This window comes from Sander vitreus, chromosome 23, assembly GCF_031162955.1.
Source record: "Sander vitreus isolate 19-12246 chromosome 23, sanVit1, whole genome shotgun sequence".
NCBI lineage: Eukaryota > Metazoa > Chordata > Actinopteri > Perciformes > Percidae > Sander > Sander vitreus.
In genome coordinates this window covers 14,734,188-14,754,859 of record NC_135877.1, presented here as the reverse complement: position 1 = coordinate 14,754,859, position 20,672 = coordinate 14,734,188, and the positions used below count along the sequence as shown (strand labels likewise).

General features: G+C 40.7%; 1 protein-coding gene across 2 annotated transcripts in view; it reads right to left on the bottom strand.

Moving 5' to 3' along the window:
* The window catches only part of LOC144537651 (voltage-dependent calcium channel subunit alpha-2/delta-1-like), a 99,760-nt gene that overhangs the window by 71,289 nt on the left and 7,799 nt on the right, over positions 1-20,672 (bottom strand). For both annotated transcript variants that reach the window (XM_078281432.1, XM_078281431.1), the window contains exons 2-3: positions 4,499-4,580; positions 1,782-1,898 (exon numbers count right to left, since the gene is read on the bottom strand). In XM_078281432.1, the coding sequence (XP_078137558.1) occupies positions 1,782-1,898; positions 4,499-4,580 (199 nt within the window). The remainder of the gene's footprint in view (positions 1-1,781; positions 1,899-4,498; positions 4,581-20,672) is intronic.

The window sequence follows — 20,672 nt, the reverse complement described above, 5'->3', positions numbered from 1 at the left end:
TTTTGTAGTATGCAGTTCGGGACTACAAATACAAAAATCTATCTGCTTGTTTAGGTACACATTCAGCCAGTTGGAAAAGAAGAACACACCAGAATAGGCCTGTTTAGTAAGCAGGATTTGATAGCTGCATTCCTACACTTATAAAATGCAATTCAATGTGGAAGTAATCCAAGTATTCAGAATACGTTACTCAGATTGAGTAACGTAATGGAATACGTTTTTTGGGCATGTATTCTGTATTCTGTAACGGAATACGTTTGAAAGTATCCTTCCCAACACTGCAAACAACTAAGACTCTATAGCCACACTAGCAGCTCTGCTCTTTCATCAGCATGCTAACATGTTCACAATAACAATGCTGCCATTTTGATGTTTAGCAGGTAATGTTTACCACGTCCACCATCTTAGTTTAGCGAGCTAGCATGCTAACTTTGGCTAATGGGGATGTCATTAGTTTTGTAGGTATTTGGCAATAAACCAAATATTGTATTGGACGAACACAAATTTTGACCTGATGGCTAAAAGATCAAAGTTTTTACAATTCATCTTGAGGGGACATGTGAACATGAATGGTTTGCCATGAAATTTGGTATACACATGTATACCAAATTTCATGGCAAACCATTCAACAGTTTGCATTTCACTCAAAACCACATATGTAAACCTCATGGTCGTGTAAGAGGAATAGTCAGCGGTTCTCGTAAGGATAAATCCTTTGGGAACCATGAATGTCTGCATAAAATCTTGTGCCAATTCATGTAGTAGAGGTTGAGATTTTGATGCGATCTGCAGGTGGCACTAGATGAAAAGTCAGAGGATCACGTACTGTAATTAAGATGAATCCTCTGGGGACCTATACTATCTGTACAAAATCCCCTGCCAACCTATTAAATAGTTAAGATTTTTCAGTATGGACCAAAGTGGTGGACCAACCTAATCGATCAACATTGTTATCCCTAGAGCTATTCTGCTAGCATAACATAGAATGTTATGTTGTAGATAATATGTTATATTGTTTGTCACAAGGTTGTAAACAACTTGTACTACAGCTTTGCTGTTCACAAAAGAACATACCAAATCTGACTCAATCTTACAGCTCCACCAAGGTTATAGAATTGTCTAGTCAGCTATTCAACAAGGAAGGAGTTCAGCTACTTGTGGTGAACGCTGTCAGGAACACTTTACTACAAAATGAAAGCATTTGCCAAGCGTACCCTTCATAGCATTTTCCTTCTGTTCGGTTCATTCAAATGACCTTTGAAAGCAGCAGGTATAGATTAGGTATGAGGGCAGACTCAGCCTCAGTGGCCACAGGAAAGACAAAAGATTCCTGAAAGTTGAAACTAAACAGTGTCATCTGTAACATATTTTTTTCATAAGAGGAAAAAGTGATATACATACACAAACAGTAAAATGATATATTTTTTTTGCATGTAGCAACCCAGACTGGTAACTTTGAATCAAGTCATCTAGCTAGAGGATGTCTGCTTATATCCGATCAGTGCATGGCCTGAAGCAGTGGCTGTGTTTCAGTGTCTGTTCTGATGTGAAATGAGGAAGAGCAGATTGTTTCTGTGCATTTCCTTAGGCTCTGCTAGGAGAGACGCTGGGCCTGGTCTTACAAACCAACAAAAATTAGCATTTTGTGTCCCTATCTCAAAACAAAAAATAACAGCTTTTAATGGTCAAGTTGGTAAAGTAGTAGAAAAAGCAAAACTCCTCTACATCCCTAAGAAGCGGGGTTGCCACAAGATCATTTTGTGTTTGGAGATCACACTCACCTTTAGTGCTCGGGAGCGGTTAGCCAGCAGTTTCTCTATATTCCCAGCAGCCGTCGCCACCAGTTTCCTTGCATTGTTGGACTCCACGCTGAAGTGAGGTCTGTGTTTGTGATATATCTGAGACAATCAGAGGAGAAGAGCAGGAGTAAGAGATGGGTAGAACTTAAACTGAATAAACCTATATGTCCTTGATGTCAAGTCTTAATCAGTAAGCAGTCGTTCAGACTGAAAACATACCTGCATTACCTGGATCGAAGACTGGATTTGATTTTTCAGGTAGCAGTGAGACAATGTAATACAACCCAGGAAGGCCAATTTGAGTAACAGATTCACAAGTTTAAAGGGTTATCAGACATCAAATATGCATATCTGAGAAGCCCATGTAGTGGTAGGTTTGTGTTGCATCAAACATTGAGCCAGATTTAACTTTTTTTGCCAGATGACCCAGCATTTTGTTTTTCTGGTGCCCTCTCGGCATCCCCACTGTGCCATCGCAGCGGTCCAGTTTAAAAGAATAAAGGGGCTGCATGATGATGAGGTGTGGTGATGTAGCCTGGCTCCGCCCTCCTACTTACTTCCGCTCAATTTTAATTTATGTACGAGAGTTTGGTAGGACCAGGCTAGTGGTGATGTGCCTAATGCTTACAAATCTCCATCCCCCAAAATTATGATTTCAACCACTGGTTGGCTTTACAAAGCAAATATTTTCACATAAAGTTCAGAAAACAAAATTACGAGTGGCATGTATGTGTTTTCCTAAAATTAAAACTGATCTTCCTCAAGTTTGCTCATTCTTAAGATATTTTCTATCCACAGACTATCTGAGGTTGAGAATGTTAAACTGCATCAGTGGTCATCTTCTATTCTTCATTGGACCTCACTGACCAACGCACAGTGATTTAAAAAAGGAACCTACATGTCCAGTGATTAAATTGCAATGTCAGGTTATGCAACAAGACCATTTACTGTGCTATGGAATATGCTCCAGCAAAATAACATAGGAACACAAATGCCAAACAGCCAATTATTTAGCAGCCTAGAGGGATTTCATTGTCCGACATTCATCCACAAAACTGCGGCATGTGCACGTATTTGTCTTCATCCTCCAGGCTTCCGATGGATTTTGCTTTTGAGCAAGAGCAATATTAAAGAGAAATAGTCCTGCCTTTTAGATTTAGATTGCGTTATCAAAAAGTATACAGGATGATTTTCTTAAAATGTATGTATTTAATCTGCATGTTGGAACTGAATAGACCCATATTGTGGATTTGGGGTCTCTAGTTGAAAATACGATTCCAAGTGACAAAAAGCACAACTGTGTGCATAAAAGTCTACAAATTGTGTCTACCATTAACAATATTAGAAGGTGTTTACATGATGAACAGCACAGGCAATCAGGATAATTTCTCCACATGCATTATTAGCTTGCAAGCTTCATCACACTTTTAAATACTGCATGCTGTGTACAGTACATTTTGTTTGGATAAGGGCGTCCACAAAACCATCAGCTTCTGTTACAGCAACAGTTTGAGAGGCTTCAGTTTCACAAAATATTGCCAGATATGTTAATTCTAATTTCTGTCACAAGTTGTGCCACAACTTAAAATAAAACACATTTTGTAATGATTTCAGTGATGCTTTAAAGCCGACTGATTATATTCTCAAAGGGAGCGGGGATCAAAAGTGCCAGATGCATTAGCCTACGCCAATCAATGTGGATCTAAAAAGCTTTTTCTCTTTTGTCAGAGGTGGCTTTGTGTGTGGGTGTACGTGTGCAAGGACTATGGCCATCACTGTATAGTCATGACGCTGATCTTGTCTGAGCATGTACATTGCGCTGGCAGAATGAAATGATGCAGCGTTATGTCTAATAAGAAGCTACTATATATAGACTGGTGATGTTTTGTGACAGCTGAGGTCGTGCAAGGAGGGTTAAAGAGATTAAGAAAAGGAATGACTTGAAGTACAAACGTTAATTCTGGTCAATACTGAACCTTTGCAATGGATTTTATTTAAAGTCAAACTGAAATAAAATTAGTTAAGCTAAGAAATCAGTATATCAATCTGTTAAACTATTACTATATAGCCTACTAACTGTACATAGTTGGTTCTGTCTGACTATGTAGGTACTGGTCAATTTGTTGGTGCAATATGTAGGGGCACCAAAAATAGTTTGCTATACCACTTATATTCCAGGCAGATGGGCAGAAACCAGCATAGGGGCCAACGAGCTGACCTTTAGTCCCATTTGTGAGCACTACTGTACATTACCCTGTGACTCCTTACATCTATTTACTTTTTAGTTACAGAACATATAATTGAGTGTTGAAAGTTTGTTCATTTGCCAATGGCACAGGTGTTTAAAAAAAGCTACAAAAAGTAACGTCTAGTAGGAATCAAGGCTATTAGCGAGCTAGGCCAACTAAGTTTTACTTTCCAAGTGTAAGCTAGTTAGCCTAGCTTGTTAGCTTCCACTTTCTGAGAGGAATACAATCTTAACAAAAGGTCTCCCCAAATGTTGAATATTTTTAAGGGGCAGACAGCTTAAATTGCAAATGGTAGATAACCAACGCTAACTTAGCTAGTTGAAAAAGGGTAACATGCCTTATACAAAAAGTGAGGTGAATTTGATTTCAAATTTAAAATCCAATGGTTATAAACTCTACTGTTTTAGAAATTGGTCTAAATAAGAAACAAAAACAGAAAGGCATGCTTACCTGTATTAGGTTGTCCATACCACTGGATGTGTCTGTTAATGTGATCAACTCTTTTTGCATCTGGTCAACCCATTCCTTTATCCTAAGAACATGAAAAACATCAATTAGCCAACCAATCCTCATTTAATGTAAAACTTTTGATTGACCTGAACAGTTTAATAAAATTTTCCGAGGTGCTCCACACTCATTCTGTTTGAATACAGCCCATATGATCACAAGACTTGAGCTTTATTGCTAACTATTACAATATGCTAAGAAAGGAAGGGAAAGCATGAAATAATAATGTTTAGCCAAGTGAATACATTGCTCTACTCCATGAGCTGTGCATTAAGCCTGAGAGCTATTCATAGTTGTCAGCATTAGAGTGTTACATCCTCAGGGGTGAGATGGTGGTTAATGTATTCTTTTGATGAGAAAGAGGACAGAAAGGGAAAGAGGAAGACACAGAAAAAGAGGTACACTAACGTTCATTTATTAACGCGTATACTTTGTTTTATATGACTTTAACACACTTAATAAGATCAGAACATATCTTCTTTATTTAAGTAAAAAAAAAAATTTTTGTTGCATTGCAAAAAGCTCAGCATTAGTCTATGACACGTATGTGAATGTCTGTGTGTCCATGAACATATCAAAACACAGCATGTCTAAACTGTTATAGATCAACTTTTTGTCCTGTACCTTAGCCATGAGGATTTTAAGGACACCAGTTCCTATATATGGAAATCCCTGGCATTAAGTTCAGTTCAGGTTATGTGTGCGCGTGCATGAGCGTACGTGGTTGTCTATGTTAAACCATATCCACCATACCCCCTCACTGTCAAAACACCAATGAATCTTGGTTATTACAAAGTTATTTATGTTTATTTTCAGAATGTACAAAGTAGAATTACTGTATTTAGGTTATAATAAACTTGTTTTAGGCAAGCCTCCTTATCAAACAAACTGATGAAACAACAACCAGTAGCCGGTTGGCTTAGCTTATCATATGGAGTGGACACAATGGCAACAGCTAAACTGGCTCTGTCACACACTGACGAAATCTGCCTATAAGACACTTACAGTGTAATTGTACACAAACCCTCCCCCCGGCTCCTTTACGACACCCATTAAAACAATACATGACATAATAAAGAAAACGACCCTAATAGAGAAAATGACCCTTTCTCCCCCACAGTGTGAATTTACCTCTCCACCTTCCACACTGCTGAGGGCCCTTTGACATATGAACCCTGTCGATGTTATCTTATTAAAAAAAATACAGTGTAATGTGAGCAGGGTTAGCTCAGGCTGAAAATGTGTAGCATAGCCACCACATAGTATATTTAGCCTTCTGAAAGACAGCTGCTAGTAGCTGAGGGCAGATATAGGATGGGCGTAATGTCAGCACATAGCTCAGCCTCTTTCACCCCCCCATATCTCTCTCTCTCTCTCTCTCTCTCTCTCTCTCTCTCTCTCTCTCTGGGAAAATAAGATGATTTAATCCGCTACAAATGACTTCATAGTGGATTTTCGTTGATAGTTGAACGACTGTACAACTCCAGGGTCGAGATAAGGTCCACTGGCCATGGCGAGGGTTGTTATGCATGGGACTTTTTCAAGTAAGCCCAGTTGGCCTTCAACAAGAGGAGTGGGCCGATTACATCAGTTGTATAATGTGAAAACGGTGAGCGTGTGTGGGTGTATGGTTATGCTTCATCAAAGATGTTCAATGCCATTAATAATTCATTAATTAAATGTTTTTTGAGCGTGCTACAGCATATTCTTTTAACATCTAATGTAAGTGTGAGGCAAGTTAGCCCTTCAAGTCACTTCAGGTCACATTGACCCGTTCTCAATTTTTGTTTTATATCAGAAAATATGGGATGTAGAAATAAGCGCTGAAAATGTGTAGAAGAAAAAGTTAACAATTTAAAACGTTGGAAAAAGCAAAAACAAACCGTGAAAAAAAGTGTTTTTTCAAGGTTGACAGGAAGACAACACAAGGGTTAAGTTGCTTTTTCTAGATATAGACAGCTCTGGAGTTACAATAAAACATGATCCAGGTGTGCCTAACCACACTAGTTGTTGCAAAAGTGATTTGTTCCCTCTATTGTCTGCAGAAGCTTTGGGGTTTCTACATGAGATAAGGTTGTAATGTAAAACATACTGATAACTGCTAATTCTACTTACTTTGTGCTTGAATTTAGACATCTCTCTGATTGCAGTTTAATCAAATATCTTGGGTAAAACCACAAAGGCTAAGCAGCGTTCTGATTAGCCAATTCCGCAAATAACTATCTTGCTCTTCCTCCAGTGAAAGGGCAAACATTTCCTGCATAACATCAGGATGTGCGGCTTTCTCATAAATGAAGAAATAGTGTTTCTTTATATGCAAAAAAAAGTACAAAGCATTTCATATGGGGATGGAAACTTTGAGCAGGACATGGAAAAATGAGATAGCATCATTATCCCCTCCCATGCTCAGCTCCTATTCTGCCCTCCCTTGCTCGCTCTCTCTCTCCTTGGGGAAATCAGAGAGGAGGGGCAATGTGGAAAGGAAGGAAGCCTCCAAAATGGCTGGTGAGCCATGTGGAGCCACTCGGCTATACAGCGGTTGGTTGCAGACTGCAGGGCTGGAAATGAGAGGACCCATGAGAAACTCAGCCAAGTGTGAGACCTGCTGGCTTTACAAGCCTCTCTCCTCTCACACTTGTCTCACTGAGTCATTACTATCACCCACTTATGAAGCAGACACAGTTTTTCTGACAGGCAATTGTTGAAGACCCCTTCTTTTGTTCTTTTTGCCAGTTGTAGTCATTCACTCGTATACTCGCTTACTTGACAGTCTGTAAGAACGCTGTGTAGACCAGCCTACTACAACATCCGGGGCTGATTGTTTTTGGCCACAACTATATAATCTATAAAATTATAAAAGGGTACAAAAGTCCAGTGTACTTGCAGTTAAAAAAAATTAATAAAAAATGAATATATACATTTTACTACATCTCGATAACCCTAATGAGTAGGACATTTAGACAAATAAGGTATTGCGTTAAACAAGACCACATAATCACTGTGTTGATCTCTGGAATTTACTTGTGCTACTGTGATTAATTTTAAGGGGCACTCCATCAATTTTACACCAAGTTCAGCTTACTCATGACAGAGAATACTACTCAGGCTGTGAAAACAGATGAACTGTATATTGTATTCTGTGGCTCTGGACAGAGCTACGAGTTTACCAAATATAACAGCATTTACCAGGCGAGGAAGGTCTAAATAGTCGCTACTAAGTTGCATGAAATGTAGCATCAAGTTTATTTTGGGGGCTTGACCAGTACTTGAGACTAAAAGTCTGATATCAATTATGATGCTTCAATATATATATATATATACACATACATACACAGTGGCACTCATAAGTTTATGAACCCATGCTAAAGTTGACTAAAAAGAGATTGGCATGGGGTACTTTCCATAAAATCATCTCTTTCTCTGGATGCATAGTATCCAGGATACTATGCATCCTGATAAAGTTCCCCTGACCTTCGGAATTAAAATAGCCCCACATCATCACATAACTCTCACCATACCTAGAGATTGGCATGGTTTTGATTTGCATTGAGAGATGATGTTATGGAAAGTACCCCATGCCAATCTCTAGGTATGGTGAGAGGTATGTGATCATGTGGGGCTATTTTAATTCCAAAGGCCATGGGAACTTTATCAGGATGTATAGTATCCTGGATTTATGAAATAACTGGCCTTTAAAAATAAAAATCTGCCTGCCTATATGGGAATTTAACGTAGGGGTGTACTTACTTATGCCCCCTGTATTTTAAGGAAGAACATTTATTTATGTATGATACATTATTCATTCACAAAGATAATTGGTGTCCTTAAAGGTTGGATTTTTTAGTTGGAAGTTTAATTTTTTAATTAAGGCATTAAGATCAATTTCAAAAAAGATGATTTTTTTATTCCTCTTTTTAGTCAACTTTAGCATGGGTTCATAAACGTATGAGTGCCACTGTGTGTGTGTGTGTAATATATATATATATATATATATATATATATATATATATATATATATATATATATATATATATTCTTTTTTTAATCCATCTCCCAAATGTATGGAAAACACAATACTAAATAGCTTAAAGAGTTGTGCAGAGTGTTGGGCGGTTTCACCATCCTTTTCTTTAGCAACTGCATTGAAACAGTTATCAATTAGAGTTACAGTTTTATTTCTCTTATTCTTTCTTGTACTTACTGTGCTGTACCAAAAACATGGTATTTTATATAGAGCCCGATATTATCGGCCAATATTAGGCATTTTCCAAACTATCGGTATCGGCATTTATAATGTCCGATAAATGAATATTTAAAAAATAAAATAAAAACGGAAGAAACACCCTTCAACCATGTTGAGTGTTGGCGTTACATAGTTTGTCCACCAGAGGGCGCTCGACAAATTATCATATTATTTTAGTGAGGACTCATAAATAACTACAAATAACTAATGTTTAGGGAAATCTGTTCATGTTTTGTTACACGTTTCTGAATTTAAAAAAATATATATATCGGCCCATATATATCGAATTTTTAAATCACCAAATTTTTGTATCGATATCGGCCTTAAAAATCATTTATCGGTCGGGTTCTAATTTTCTATCATGTTTAGTAATAATTTGTGTTCCATAATGTACTTTGTTGGCAGAATATTACAGCAGGGCCTCCAAAATCTCAGTCTCCCAGTCCCTTCATTTTTTAGACTAGTCAGGAAGTTGGTAACATAAATGTTCTTATAAAGTCAATAACATAAAATAATCCTGTCCTTAGTCCTTTCAGTGATACAAGTGACTGCTAGTGCTTGCTGGGAGTCTGAAGGAATGCCCACAGGTTGCAGCTGCTTGTGTTTGACCAATTGGTGACATATAGTACTGCAAACTCCACTATGATAGTTCCAGCCAGCAGTGGCTCTCTCAGGATGAAATACAATTAAATAAAAGTAATTTTAAGTGAGGTAGGTCATTCTGCCAGGTGGGAAATATCTGTCAAAGTGGGCTACTAAATGTGTGTAAAACTAAGGTAGTTTAAGGCAGGCTAACAGTAACAGAAACAAGCTTTAAAGACAGGTAACTTATTCCACCTGGTAGGAACTCACACATCACAATATCACTGTGATACCACACACAAATGTTCCTGTGCCGAGCTGGAAATGAGCCCTGGTCTTAAACATGCACACACCCTTTGGGCCTGGACTAGTTTCATACTTGCAAGAGTTGAGATGAGGAGCTCCGATACCTGTCTACCTCAGCATGTTGTTTGTGATCTCAGCATGTTGTTTGTGATAGTGAAATGTGACTCAATGTGCATGCAGTACAGATCATCGCAGGTTCACTGACTTTAGAGAGTTGGAGACACACTTGGTTGGAGTTTAGACGAACAGATCATCTGATATGAGGGCTCCAAATGATGAAAATAAATTCATCTCTTTCCATGTCCTCAGTCACAAGCACAAATGTGCCAGTGAGTTAAATGGTGTGAAATTAAATGAGGTGCCTGTGAGCGGTGTCAATATTACCGCAGAAAATGCAACACCACCTCTATGCAGACCAATTCAGAAAAAGAGACGCACCATTCAAAATAGTCTACATGTCACAGTTATGTGAGCCTTTCTTACTGCTACATTTGTTCATTCCTCGACTTGACAGGCATGTCTTAATTTGTTCTTGAACCATGATTGGCAGTAGCCACCCCCTCTCCTTTGGCCTCCATCCCTCTAATGACTGAAAGAGAAGCTGCCACCTTTAGGCCAGCTGTTATGTGTGTATGTGTACATGTGTGTGTGTGTGTGTGTGTGTGTGTGTGTGTGTGTGTGTGTGTGTGTGTGTCACTGTCTGTATATAACCAGAGCAGTGGGTCTTTCACGGGGCAGTGGGGGGTTTTCCAGGGTCAAAGGTCACCAGGACCGGTGCAGCTCTTAATGTAATGAAGTACCCACCATTCAGAGTGACGGTCCAGCACATGACAAAGCACTGCATAACAATTTAGAGTGTGAACAATTGGCAGAGACTTGGCGTTAAAGCTTAAAGCTGCACTAATCAATATTTGTTTTAATTTAGTAAGTAACGAATCAGATATTTCCCTCACAAAGAAAAAGTGTGAGTATTGGACTTGCATTCATCAGGTAGCCATCCCAAACCAACTTTATAACGTGACAATGTGTCAGTGATGTGTTGATAGCTTGTTGCGCTGCCCAAAAATGGTCAAAAAAAATCTATTAATGCAGGTTTTATTTATATTTTTATCAAGTGACATACTGCCTAATTGCAATTTAAAATGAAAGATAAATAAAAATAATAAATAAGAAGATGTGGATGTTAAAATAAGATAGTATCAAATTATTCTGGGTGTACAGTACTAGCTGTATAACAGATTTATTCAGCATTATTTGCCACCTTAGAGAGGTGAAAAAATAAAATAAAAATAAAAAGGAACACCCTTACTCACCATAGAAGAATAACAAATAACCTCGCTCTGCCAGTTAGGTGCAGACTGCAAACTGGGAAGCGGACACAATCCGAGAATAGAGAGTATGACTCAGCATTAGAGCACTGCTTTCTTATCTCTGACCACATTTACCCCTCCGGACGAGCTGTGTGCCTGTGGGTGTTCCCCTCTCCCCCTGTTTCTACACTTCAAAACCACAGCCTCTGGCCTTTAGCTGTTGTGCAGCTGTTTAATACACTTTAAGCAGGGTTAATACACTTGCAGGACAATCGGCTCAGGAAGTGAATACGCTTTAACACTCAAAAACTATAAATATCAAAGTCTCCTGGGTCCCATTTATCAGAAAGCCATTTAGATTGAAGGATAATTCAAGTTAGTTACAGGAAGTGCAGCTTCAATTCACATTCTGGATTGAATTATTTAAAGGCTAATTCTGGTTAATTACAATTTGTGTCTTATTTTCATTGTTTTGGCCATCATGACTATTCCATCCATGAAAAAAGATGGGACATGAGAGAGTATTTAAAGACAACAACAACACATTAAACTATTTGGGAAGAGAAAACAAAGGCAGACACACAGTGATTACAAGATTGAACTTTCAGTGTTAAACGTTTTAGCCAACATGCACGAGAAGTCCTTAAAATTGTTTTTTAATTTGAACATCTATAATTCCATGACAACTGGACATACTCCATCTGCTGAGGAAACCTATGGACCTTGTGGTGTGACACCGGAACATCTATAACAGTTTAGAGTGACTTCCTACACTGGCTAAGGTGTGGGTTTGTTCACTGTCTGATCCGCTGGCTGTTTTTGTTCTTGCCCAATTAAATGTCATCATGATTTTAGAATTATTAACCTGGTGAGTACAAAGTTATCACTGATAAAAATGATAGCCCAAACTATGAAAACAAGACCAAAATGGTGCTAAACCGGAATTATTTTTTAGATATACCGTACACTGACCTCAAACTGTCCTTGAGTAATACTTTGTTTCTACTTTTACCTCCATTCAAGATTTAGATAAAAAAGCTCACAGTCGGGGCTGTTACAAGGTTTGCAAGAGCTTGTAATCCAACTTTAAAAGATGGTTCCCAGATGGAGTTCATGGAGAGAAGACTGGGAAGATTTTACCTTCAAGCTTTTTCCGCGGAGTCTTGTCTTTACTTTAATAGCAAACTTATTCCTGTTCTTTCTAGAAAGAAAGCAGCAAGGGAACTTTAAATAAATACTCTTAGAATGTATTCTTATGCTTTGGGCTGTCAAAATAATGGAACACTTCTTCATGTCTCCCAGGTTAGCAGGCACTAGTTGTTTCAAGTCCTCTCATCTCAACTGAAACTCATGGAATTAATTGTCTAAGGTCATGCAGCATGCAATGCATGCAATATCCTTGATCAACACAGGAAGAGAAATGACTACATCTGGGGAGGAGCAAATCACAGTCCCTCCAGGATTTCGCGGCCTTTTTTATAGATTGTTGCGGCCCAAAATGCCTGATTTTGCAGGAGCAGGAGTTTGTTGCAATGAAGTTGCGGGAGACAGTGAAAGTTGCAAAAAAAGTTGCGATTTCTTTTTTTGTATAGTTGTTTAAAAATAAAAGTAAAACTTGTTTCGGGGAGAATAAAACTACTCTGGGCTGAGTTTTCCTAGTAACCTTACCAAAAAGGCTCAGGATGATGCAAATGTTGGTATAATATGAAAATGCAGCCCATTCTCACCCCGAACTTGTAAAATACGGACGTTTGGGCAGTGGCTGTCAGTGGCTGTCAGCGTCTGAAGTGACGAAAAAGGCGTCCTTCAGCATTTTCGTAGAACGTAGCGGGGAGAGCAGCAGCTAAACGGGGTTTAGCGAGTAGTATGTAAGGCCAAAATTCCGCATAGTGAGGTTGGTTGGGGTGGTGGATGGGTCAAACACAGGACTTTCACCAAGGAGACCGGGGTTCGTGTCCCACTTGTCACGTTTCCTAAAGTCGCTTTCATCTTTAACCGTCCCGTTCTTCCCGCGTGTCACGGAACCGTAAGCCCACCCACGACCTTTTTGTTCAGTTGGCCTTGGCGTGTACTAACAATAAACGGAGAGACACATGAAGACGTGACTGCATTGTCAGTGTCGTGCACCTTTATTAAACTTCCCCCCGGTTACCCCCGTTCCATACAAAGGTTCCTACCCAAGTATTTCAACTAACACTACATCTCCCTTTTTGACTAAAAGATGCATTCAATGGGGATGTATGAAAAACAATAAAACCCATACTAATGTTTTGTAAACTGTAACAAAGATTGTTCACTTCATTTGGGTGTATACCTAACAGGCCAAACCGGGTTTTAAACTAAGACGTGGCTTCCCATTACTCTCTTATTTCTTAAAGTAGTCTTTAACCATTGTACTCTTAACATACTGTCAGTAACAGCCTCACTGAAAATATCAAATCATTTCAAACGTCAACAATCCTGAACTAATTTTGTTAAGACCATTACGCAATAGAATATTTTCAAAGCTGACATCTTTCAACAACATTCAACACTTTTCAATTGACATATTGCCTTTTTCTTTTTTTTCACAATGTCATTATCTATGAGCGAACAAAGTCTTTCAAGTACGCTGGAGGTACTCTCACTCTGGCAGGGACACGGCTCCCTTGCAGTGAAGCCTGCTGACCGGGGTCACACAGGATTTCAGGTTTGACAGGTGTGCTCTCTGCCATAGGATCAGCATTACCGTTGTCTGAGCGCACCACGTCTGGTATTCCAGATGGATTTGCAGTGGTCTATCACAGCTTCAGATGTTGTGTGAGTGAGTTTAGCCACTTCGAAGAATCTTGAGAAGTAGTCTACCATGACCAGGTAATGCTTGTCGTTTTCTGTCTGAAACAGGTCTGCACCGACTGTGGACCATGGCCTTGTTGGTTCTTTCACGACTGCACACATCACAGTTCTCTATCAGTTGTGTCAAGTCTTTACTAAGGCCCGGCCACCATACAGATTGTTTGGCCCTCTCTCTGCATTTAGTCATTCCCAGATGGCCCTCGTCCAATTTATTCAGCATGTCTGCTCTAAGTGATGCAGGGATCACTATCCTACAGCCATAAAGTAGCAAACCCTCGTGAACGGTTAGCTCGCCTGAGAATGGCAGATAGGGCCGAAATGTTCTTTGTATGGTGAATTTATCCAGCCAACCCTCCTTGCAGTATGTCTTCAGTGTGTGTAGTAGAGTGTCATAGTCCTGATGTGTCTGTATTTCTTCAAGTCTTTTACATACATCGCTATAACAGTGTCCACATACAGGTTCACCTCTTCCTCCTGTGTCAGTGACCGGTGCTCTGGAGAGCACATCTGCGGTTGCAATGTCCTTGCCTGGCACGTGTGAGATATTGTAAGAGAACCTCATGAGTCGCATGCGTAGACGCTGTATGCATGGCGGCAGTTCATCCAGGCGCTTTGAGCTTAGCAGAGGAACTAAAGGCTTGTAATCTGTCTCTATGTTGAAAGTCTTTCCAAAGAGGAACTTGGCAAACCTCTCACAGGCCCATGTTGTAGCTAGAGCTTCCTTTTCAATTTGAGCGTACCGCTGTTCGGTGCTGCTAAGGGCTCTGGAAGCGTATGCCACCGGCTTCCAGTTTGTCTCGCCTTGTCACTGGAGAAGGATGGCCCCCATGACGTAAGAAGATGAATCTGCTGAGACGAGTGTTTCTGCACTGGGGTCATACAGAGCAAGACCAGGCGGTGTAGTTAGCTCTTCCTTAATCTTCTCAAAGGCATGCTGCTGTTGTGGACCCCAGGCCCACATATTGGATTTCCTCAACAGTTCTCTGAGTGGACGTGTTTTCTCAGCCAGATGAGGCAGAAATTTCCCCAGGTGGTTTGTCATTCCCAGGAAGCGTCTCACCTCACTGACGTTAGTGGGCTCTGTCATGGCCTTCACAGCGCTCACCTTGTCTGGGTCTGCACTGACGCCTGAGGCCTCGATGACCTGTCCCAGGAACTTTATCCTTTGAGAACTCACACTTGTCGTTGAGTGTCACACCCGCCTCCTGCAGACGTGACAACGCCACTGTCGGTCTCTCATCGTGCGCTCTCTGTGTTGCTCCCCAGATGAGCACATCGTCCATCTGGCACACCACACCTTCCAGACCTTCTAAGATGCGAGACTTCCGCTTCTGGAAATGTTCTGGTGCCGACGAGATCCCAAAACAAAGACGGTTATAGCAGTACCGTCCAAATGGGGTTATAAAGGTGGTGAGGAGAGAAGACTCTTTGGATAACGGGATCTGCCAGAATCCAGCGTTGGCGTCAAGTTTAGAAAAAAAACTTTGGCTCCAGCGAGCTGTCCTAATGTGAGTTCAACTGAAGGCAGAGGATGCTTCTCCCTCATCACTGACTTGTTCAGCTCAGTGAGGTCTGTGCAGATTCTGACTCTGCTGTTGCGCTTAAGCACCACCACCATGGGTGCACACCATGCTGTGGGCTCCTCCACCTTTGAAATGACTCTCTGCTGTTCCATACGACTCAACTCTTCTTTTACTCGTGGCATGAGTGGGAGAGATATACGTCGGGGTGTGGAGAGAGAAAAAGGCTTTGCCCCTGGCTTCAGGACACTGGTGTAATCCCCCTCCATTTCCCTAGTCCTGAGAAAAGCATTGGGAATTGCCTTTTTACTGCTCCAGTGTCAATTTTGAACACTGCCTTGTGATTGTCCACTTTTATTTCTGTCATCCATTGACTGGCCCCTGTATCCTCTGACATGGAGCCCAAGAAAGCAACGTCCTCATCGCTGTCTGACAACTCAGTCACTGCAGCTACATTCACTTCTATTTTCTTTCTAGCTTTGCATAATGTCCCTTTTTTCTGCATTGGTTACACACTCTCTCGCTGGACACTGCTGTGGATGATGGCCTCGCGTGTCTCCGCATCTATAGCATTGCATTTGTCTGTCCTATGTCATTTTCTTAAAACTCGGCGCACTCCGCTGCTTGTTTTGTTTTGAACTTGAGCCGATGCGCTGACGCGTGTGCACACTATCTAGCTGAGTGTTGCAGGCTTCTTCTTTAAAGTTTGACTTAAGCATTTCAAGCTGCTTCTTTACCTGCTCACTTTGTCGAGCCTTGTTGATGGCTTTCTCCAACGTCAGTTCGGAATCCATCTGTAATTGTTCTGATAGGCGTTTATCTCTCAGGCCCACAACCAGTCGACCTCTAACCATTTCATCGTGCAGAGCCCCGTATCCGCAGTGCTCCACGAGGCAGTGTAGCGCCGTGTGAAAGCTGTCTGCTGACTCGCCCTCTTCTTGTTGTCGTTGATTAAATTTAGCCCTCTCGAATATGACGTTCCTGCGGGCTACGAAGTGAGCATCCAGTTTCACTTTAACTGTTGCATATTCACCCGCCTCTTCGGGGGTTAAGTGCAGGGAAACTAAAATGTCTGATACATGTGTTCACCTGGTTTCCGTCATCCTGCGCGTCTAATCCAGATGCAATACCTTTTAAATCGTTTCATCCACTTTGTCCATTTGTCTGCCTTGAAAGTAAATTTCTCTGGAGGAGTGACTTGAAATAGAGCGATGTTGCTGCAGTCTCGTAGATGCTAACACTAATCCTCCGACTAGCCTGACACACGGTCACTCGATAGGCACACAAACAATCCGCTCTAAAACTGATGCACTACGTAGCCCTCTACACATTAATATTGTCTAGTAATTAACCGTGTTAACTTCTGACACCATGTTCAGTTGGCCTTGGCGTGTACTAACAATAAACAGAGAGACACATGAAGACGTGACTGCATCGTCAGTGCCGTGCACCTTTATTAAACTTCCCCCCAGTTACCCCCGTTCCATACAAAGGTTCCTACCCAAGTATGTCAACTAACACTACACTTTTCCTTAACATAACTGCGTCAAAAGCGACGCCAATAGTCCCGACCAAGCGCGTTTTAGTGAAAACGCTAAAGGAGACTTTTAGCGTCAATAACAACGACAAAAGGCACCTGACCAAGTGTCCTTATTTTACGAGATGGGAGTGAGAACCTGTTGGAAAATGGCTGGTGGATTTAAGACAAAAAATTACAATTTATTGAATGAATCAAATATGAACATCTCTGTCAGTGGCTTGTTGAGCTTTACATCAGAGATGGGAGTAAGTCACACATGGGCAAGTCACAAGCAAGTCTCAAGTCTTAACCTTCAAGTCTCAAGCAAGTCAAAGTCAATTTTTGTGACAATCAAGCAAGTTAAGTCATAGCTTTGGTCAAGCAAGTCACAAGTCAAGTCATACAAATTTCCATTTTTAAACAAGCTAAAGACAGTGGTTATGAACTGCTTGAGTTTTATTTGCATTTTTTTCTAGAGATGCACCGATAGACCGGCCGGTGACCGGAATTGGCCAGTTTCCACGTGCCTGGCCATGACCGGCGACCGGCAGGTCAGTCTGACATATGCCGATTTCATGCCGGTCAATGCTACAATTAACTGACAACATAAGTTATACGAGTTACAGTTCTCAAGGACGCACGCACACATGGACGCGACAGCACAGTCTCTTTTTCCTTTCTCTCAACTTTTCCGCCGTGTGTCGAGCGTACCCGCTCGCGGTGTGAAGCGCATGTCCGCGCTATTCTCGCACATGTAGGGAACCTCGTGAATTAACCTGCAACATGTCAGCTGTTTGGAAATTCTTCAGCGTGTGTGCAGAAGATAACAAGTTTGCAATATGCAACACCTGCAAGGAAAAAGTAGGGCGTGGAGGGACGACACCAAAAACCAAAATCACATTTTTTTAGTTGGATATTGGATGTGAAAAGAAGGAAATGGTTCTAACATTGACCTTTAGATGTGTGTGAATTTCCCACACCAGGAGTAATTTATATAGTTCTATTTTATAGTGATCCATTATCTGTTCAAAAAATGTTCTATGTTCTGTGCAACATGTTCTATTAAAGAAAGGATAGAAAATAAATATTTGTGCTGTAAAGTGGTTAGAAAAAATGAAATCGTAATCGGCTAAAATCGGTATCTAAGAAATCGTATCGGCCTAGAAAATTGTAATCGGTGCATCTCTAATTTTTTCCTACTCAATATTTAAAAGACCTTGCGTCCAAGCCACATACATCTGAACAGATGTTCTGATTTAAATTTATACAGATAAAAAAGCACAGCCTAAAACTGATATTAGGCCAACAATAAAAACATACATATTTGTTCAATATGCCTCAAACATGACAAATCATAAAATTCATTCAAACATTTCAAGTATAATGGTTTCTAAGTCAAATAATATTCTTCACACATCCCTCACTTTTATGGAACAGAAACACATCAATGTGAGATGTTCGAGTCTCGTCTTCATATCGGAAACAAGCTCTCTCTCACTCCTGCTTGGTTAGTGGCACTCAGAGTCACATTATACTGACGTAAAGTCTGGCACGTGGGACTGCTGGGATTGGTTGAAGTCACGGAAAACTCCGGTTATTGGTCAAATTTGCGGAGAAGTTGCGGTGATTGGTCAAAATTGCGAGTCGCACCAAAGTCAAGATGATTGGTTGAATTTGCGTGAATTGGCGCGATCGCGACATTGCGAAATCCTGGAGGGACTGAAATCAGTTTTTCTTCCACCACAACAACCTCCCATTGTTATTCAGCAGCACAGGTCTTGCCCCAAGTGTGCCCCTGTTATTTCTATAGCTTCATAACAAGTGTTTATTTTCAGTTTATTTCCGTTTTTACCAAGGGATAAACCTGACACTGTGTAAACACCTTGGGCTGAGTGAAAGTCCAGAAAATTGATCCAGCAATGACGGACGCCACATCACTCCGACTGAAACGCCCAAACGTCTACCTCACGCTGGCTCCGAGGCCCGGCACGCCTTTGTGTGAGCAGCCGCAAGAATCCAGGGCTCAATATCTAATCTCCGAGTTTCCACTCCAGCACCCTCTCGTCTTGTAAACATCCTCATGTTTTTATACTCAGAACCTAGTCTGCGAATCCACATGATCTCTTAATACCATCGACACCGTCACAGAGGAAGGATCCGACAGCAAAAGACTCTTATTTTTTTCCCTCCCTGTCTCATCATGTTGTGGAGTCATGGTATCCAGCACTGGGAGATAGCTTAAATCCTCCTGTGATAGTTGTAATTTGGGCTTCTAATCTGTTCTTAGAGAGGGACTAGGCTGACACCATTACAGGAAGCAGAGGGGATGCAAAAAAAGATGGGGATGTTTGAGGATGGCAGCTTGGATGTAATTGAGCCACTGGGGGGATAGCTAATAAGAGCTCTGACTATAAAGCAAGGCATCTAATAAGCAGCGAGCCTGACAGAGCTTTGTGGAAGACAAACAAGTCATTTTCCCTTTTTTCTTTCTGCCTTTCCTTCTTTCATCACACTCCTTTATCCTTATTGTGTAAATCCGTCACCTTTTGCTTAGTTGATTTCTCTTCCATTGATTGCTTGGGTCCTTCTTTCCAAATCTGCATGATTATTTCCTCTTTACTTCTTCTGTATTCCCTATTTCACATTTTCTCTCCAAACAAACTCATAATGTTAGAAATGTCTTTCTTTTGGCCTCCCCTCTCCCTCCTCTCACATGTATCACCACAAAGTACAAAGGAGACAAGTGATATATTCTCCTTTATTGAGGTCAATAACACCATGATTGCAGGCTTTGTAAAATGCCTCGTGGCCTCATTATCCTCTATGGCAAGACAATATTGATATTTCTGCCTCTCTTCTACCATTTTCCTCTTAGCAAGTCAAGTCAGAGCCTTTTACCGCACCCACTGCCTAGATCTGAAGAGCCGTGTTTAAGTAAAGCCTTGACAACAGTATTTTCTGCACTCTATCTAGCACTCATGTAGGGTGTATTGCTGTGGATGAGCAGACAAGACATTATATGAGATCATTACCAAATAATGGGGTGGTGCTGGTGGGCAATCATGCATTGATAGAGCAGGTTTGGGTTACAGGAAGCTGATTCCAAAGGGATTGATATATTAGGTGAAGATTCATTAATTTCAAAAGCTGTTAACTTAATTGCTTTTCTCAATTAACCACCATACTTAGCGACCCAAATATTGTAGTTTGTTAGCTTTGAATGGCGTAATGATATGTAAAGTGTTAAGTATGTGTAAAGGTATGTTTACACAGGCTACAAAGCAATTTTTTTGCATTGAGTTAATTCCTGTGAATCTCATGTGCAGTTATACGCCCCACAGTTGACTGTACAGATGTTAATGTTAGCTGTAGCTAGGGATGTCACGAGAACCGATGCTTCGTTTTTCTACAGTACTGCAGGTACCAGGGGATGCAATTCTTCTGTAACAGACGGGGGCAGCATGTTTAATAGTGTTCTAGTCTGCCTTTTAATGTCGAAAAAGAAGAATGCCTACCAGCACGGAAGAACATCTCTGTGCACACTCTGACTGCCTCACCACAGTTAGGCTTTACCATACATCCATAACTCTGGCTTTACCATACATTTACGGCAACGTCTTTCAGAAATTCACTTAGAACTCCCAAACTGCAAGTAGTTCAGTTTTTCTCAGCCATTGTTATTCACATAGACCCTAATGTTAGCTACGATAACTGACATTAGCTAACATTAGCTAGCGTTAACGCTTGTTCCAGTGGACCTCTGCCAGACCAGCATACTCTCAGTCCAGTATGAATTCACAGT